Here is a 4,324-nt window from a genome sequence, read left to right as displayed (position 1 = left end):
TAATATCTAGATCAGTTTTATTATTATTTTATAATAGTTATTTACAAAGTTATAACAGATAAATGCTCTCCGAGTCCCCGCTGTGTATCCATCCAATACTGTTTAGTCATCCTCGTGCAGCGAGAACAGCTTGGCCACCTCGAACAGGTCGTCGAACTCGCCCTGCGCCAGCACCTGCACACAGAGTTACATGAGATCAGCGCATGCCGCCACACGGCAGTACACGTGACGTGACGCGCACTGACCTGGCGCGCCACGTGCATGCGGTTGAACAGGTTCCACAGCAGCACGCCCACCACGCGCCGCTCGCGCAGGTAGAACACCACGCCGCGCTCGTAGCGCCGCGCCGCCGCGTCCGCCTCCGCCGCGCCGCCCGCGTCCGACGCCGCCGCCACCGGCCGCAGCGCGCCCGCCTCGCCCGCCACCGCGCCCGCCACCGCGCCCGCCTCGCCCGCCACCGCGCCGCCCTCGCCCGCCACCGCGCCCGCCGCCGCCGCCGTGTCCGTCACCGCGTCGGCGGAGAACACGCCCACGGTGGGGAGTCGCGAGTCGATGATGCCGATGGCCTGCGAACAGACGGAGTGAGCGTGGCCGCCGGCGCCGAGCAGTGCCGTGCGCCGGCCGCGACGCTCACCTCGTAGCCGAGCTGCGGCCCGAGGTCGCTCCAGAACATGCTCTGGTGCGTGTAGTGCTTGGGCGGCGCGACGCCGGCCATGTTCTCGCCGGCCAGGCGGCCCGACACGACGGCGTGGTCGTGGTGCTCCACGCGCCGCCGCCCCAGCACCACGTCGTAGAAGCAGGCCACGTCGCCCGCCGCGTACACGTCGGTGCGCGCCTGCAGCTCCGCGTTCACCAGCAGCCCGCCCAGCTCCGGGTGCGTCTCCAGCTCCGACGCGCGCGCCAGCTCCTCGTCCACCTCGCTGCCCACGCACTCCACCACCAGGTCCGCGCGCAGCTCCTCGCCCGACGCCAGGCGCAGCGCCACGCCGCGCGCGTCGGGCGCCGCCGCCACCACCTCGGCGGCGGGGCGCAGCGCCACGCCCGCCTCGCGCAGGCGCCGCGCCGCCTCCTGCGCCAGGTAGGGCGGCAGCACGCCCGCCAGCGGCGCGCGCTCGCGGAACAGCTGCAGCACCTCGCGCCCGTCCGCCAGCAGGCGCTCGGCCAGCGCCGCGCTCAGCTCGGACGCCAGGAAGCCGCCGCCCAGCACGGCCACGCGCCGCACGCCGGGCCGCTCCAGCTCCTGCGCCAGCCGCGCCGCGTCGCGCACGCCGCGCAGCGCCAGCGCGCGCCCGGCGGCCGCCGCCTCGCGCAGCGCCTCACTGCGCCGCGCGCGGACCCCCGTGGCCACGAGGCACTTGTCGTAGTGCACGCGCACGGGCTCGCGGCCCGGCGCGCGCAGCTCGGCCTCGTGGCGCACGGCGTCCAGGCGCACCACGCGCCAGCCGCGCGCCACGGCCGCGCCGCCCGCGCTGTCGGGCAGGCTGGCCACGGGCGTGTAGAAGGCGGGCGGCTCGTAGGCCACGGAGCGGCGACGCCCGTTCCACTGGCGGAAGGAGAGCGCGTCCAGGTGCGGCGCGCGCGTCGCCAGGTCGGGCTCGCGCCACAGCTCCTTGCTGAGCGGCGGCCGCATGTAGGGCAGCTCGGGCTCGGCGCCCACCAGCAGCACGCGCGCGTCGGGCCGCGCCGAGCGGATGGCGCGCATGGCCGCGAACGAGGCCGTGCCCGCGCCCACCAGCAGGAACTGCACGCGCCGCGGGATGTCCTCGCCCGAGCTGGGGATGGGCTCGGGCTCTGACGCCGCGCTCGCCGCGCTGGGCTCCGGCTGGACTGCTGGCTGGCTCTCGTTGTCCTCGCTCAGTTTTCTATAGAAGTACACCTGAAAGCGACGGACACAAGTGACAGTGTACCGGCGCTAACGCTAGGGACGCGGCGCGAGATGCGAGCGTGCTACAAACCCCGCCGAGCGACGCCGTGACGGTGACGGCGGTGGCCGTGAGCAGCCAGGAGCGGCGCGGTGGGGGCGGCGGCGGGGGCGGGGGCGGAGAGCGCGGGGGTGGGGAGCGGGCGCCGGGGGGGGCGCCATCGCTGTCGCCTCGCGACGACGTCAGTACTGTCTGCAAGGTACAGGGTACACGTTATATGAACCATTTTATAATTTCAGACGGTATATTGACATTTCAAGCTGTACAGTGTATTTCAGCTACTACTATAAATACTTAAATTATTTAATATTTAGTGTGGGTTTGACAGTAAGTAACTACATAAACTATAAAAGGAATGAATTACCTTGCTGGAGGTTGTGTGATTGTACACTTTGCAGCAAAAAGTTTTAGCGAATCTATTCACCTGGGTAACCCCGCTTGTGGGAGAACACTGATTATGCATGGGTTCATGATTAAAGTTCAGTACTTATACTAAGCTAAAATGATAGTGCTGAATAGAAACACAATTTTGCTAACTAAAACTGATTTACAAAAAAGGGAAGTCAGGCTCATCAATACTGTTGACAACTCTGGCCACATTGAGTTAAAGTTCACATTAGTGATGAACAGTTTACTATCTCACTAAATAGGACTACAATAATACATTTCTGCGGTTTCAGTGGGACCTCCTTCCCATACCAAACATTGCACTGAAAAAATCAGCCCTTGTATGTTGTTATATTAGAATTAGAATAAAAATTATATTACTTGAAGCTGCATAAACAGTTTGCTCATTTTTATTATTATATCTGCACTAAGTGTCATTTTACAAAACCAAAAATAGAAAGGCTTTTTGTAATCGGTTGAGGAATAAGTAGAACACAACAATATCTGGCACAGCATGGGTAACCTGAATACAACGTGTGCAACTGTCTGACTTGTGGGCATGCTATTGTTTTCCTTGCAGTATGGGTAACACTGTAGGGAACACCAAGATTATTAATCAAAGTAACCTACCGTTCTATAATGCTTAATTCTCCTCGTATGCTTGAAAAATAAGTAGACTTATCATAACTGCTCACTATTAAAAACAATTCATAGTGAATAATTATGAAGTATTCAAATGTTAATTGTAAGTCAATCTGTAAGCCTCATGGGTATGCTCGCAGAGGGCAGCGAAGAGTTTCTCAATGGCATTTTTTAAATATTATTATATTTCAATTTAATCCATTTTAGTTAGTAGATATATAATTTGTGATTGGCTACTGTGTAAATAAGAGTGATATTAAAATTGAAAGATAAATTACATGTAAACTAGCAACTATGAGAAAGTCAATCTTCTGCCAACTACTTTGGTAAAGAGAGTAAATTAAAATCTAGGGTTTAAGTACACAAACCATGATGGTGTAATAAGCTGTAACTGGAGTGACTTCAAATGGTTTGCCAAATATAAGGAACACGCAACTAGGTCTAGAAACAAGTGCCTTAATCAGTGACCGGCAGTGTCGTGTAGAGAGTGAAACAATAGTTACCTGTGAGGAGGGAGCCTGCGTGCTCAGCGAGCTGGTGCCTGCAACAAGGAGCAGCGGTTACGCTCACAACCATCACTCGGTTCTGACCAACTCAACTGTTACATACATAAGAAATGCATTCAACACTAAAATCCGCCACTTAGATGATCCACTGAACTAATACTATAGTTACTTCTATAAAGCAACTTTAGTTTTATCATAATTATGCCCAAAAAAGTCAAAAGGGCTTATACTAAGTTCAAGTTATGGTCATATGGAATCGATTATAAACATTCCAAGTACACTACACGTAGTTTATGATAAAGTGGATGTACAAAACTTACGGAACAGCTTGTACACATCTCTTCTCGCCGCCGAGAGCAGTTCGAGAGCTTGACTCTCGATGTAAATTGCAGATACGGCTTTGACTCTAAGCATTACTAATTATTTTTCACTTCCCTCAAAAACTAAATAAAATATTTAATTGTTATAAAATGGGGTTGATGGATGAAACTTTAATTTAACCCTTTATTCTCATTCCCATACATCTTTGAAATATTATAAAACTGTTGTGAAATTATGTCTCGCCGCTAGGCACGAACTAGGTTAGGAAGCTGCCTTTGACTTTGACGTTTTCTATTTCATGACATAATTTTATATAATATCTATGGTTTGAAAATTGTCTAATATTATTTATACTGTTGTTGTTGAAGCCTACGTTTCGTATGCCCCGTATAACCACCACCAGTTTCATGAAAGAATTTTGGTGTGGGTTGAGGTCACGCGTGGTGTGAGGTAGCGTTGAGTTTCAATAATATATTTTTTGGCTTTATTAAACTGTGATACGGAATGACTGACAAATTTAATAGGAAGTCACTGTCAAGTGTCGAA

General features: G+C 54.2%; 1 protein-coding gene across 2 annotated transcripts; it reads right to left on the bottom strand.

The window, feature by feature from the left end:
• LOC124635806 (apoptosis-inducing factor 1, mitochondrial-like) lies at positions 1-4,074 on the bottom strand. Of its 2 annotated transcripts, XM_047171758.1 has the most exons (6): positions 3,778-4,074; positions 3,455-3,492; positions 1,956-2,114; positions 635-1,876; positions 246-566; positions 1-174 (listed from the first exon to the last, which is right to left on the bottom strand). In XM_047171758.1, the coding sequence occupies exons 1-6, from the start codon at positions 3,869-3,871 to the stop codon at positions 103-105; spliced, it is 1,926 nt and encodes a 641-aa protein (XP_047027714.1). In that variant the 5' UTR covers positions 3,872-4,074; the 3' UTR covers positions 1-102. The 2 variants fall into 2 exon arrangements, with proteins under 2 accessions (XP_047027714.1, XP_047027715.1); XM_047171759.1 differs by lacking the exon at positions 1,956-2,114.
• Positions 4,075-4,324: the final 250 nt, after the last annotated feature.

This window comes from Helicoverpa zea, chromosome 13 (assembly GCF_022581195.2).
Source record: "Helicoverpa zea isolate HzStark_Cry1AcR chromosome 13, ilHelZeax1.1, whole genome shotgun sequence".
NCBI lineage: Eukaryota > Metazoa > Arthropoda > Insecta > Lepidoptera > Noctuidae > Helicoverpa > Helicoverpa zea.
Note: the sequence above shows the minus strand (reverse complement) of the source record. Positions and strands in the feature narration are given on the sequence as shown.

What these genes read in the sequence shown, in the direction of transcription:
- LOC124635806 (XM_047171758.1), bottom strand. Translation starts at nt 3,871, where the DNA reads ATGCTTAGAGTCAAAGCCGTATCTGCAATTTACATCGAGAGTCAAGCT. An exon ending in AGATGTGTACAAGCTGTTCC is followed by an intron (nt 3,493 to 3,777) that starts GTAAGTTTTGTA and finishes TCCTTGTTGCAG; the next exon opens with GCACCAGCTCGCTGAGCACG. An exon ending in TCACGGCGTCGCTCGGCGGG is followed by an intron (nt 1,877 to 1,955) that starts GTTTGTAGCACG and finishes CGTCGCTTTCAG; the next exon opens with GTGTACTTCTATAGAAAACT.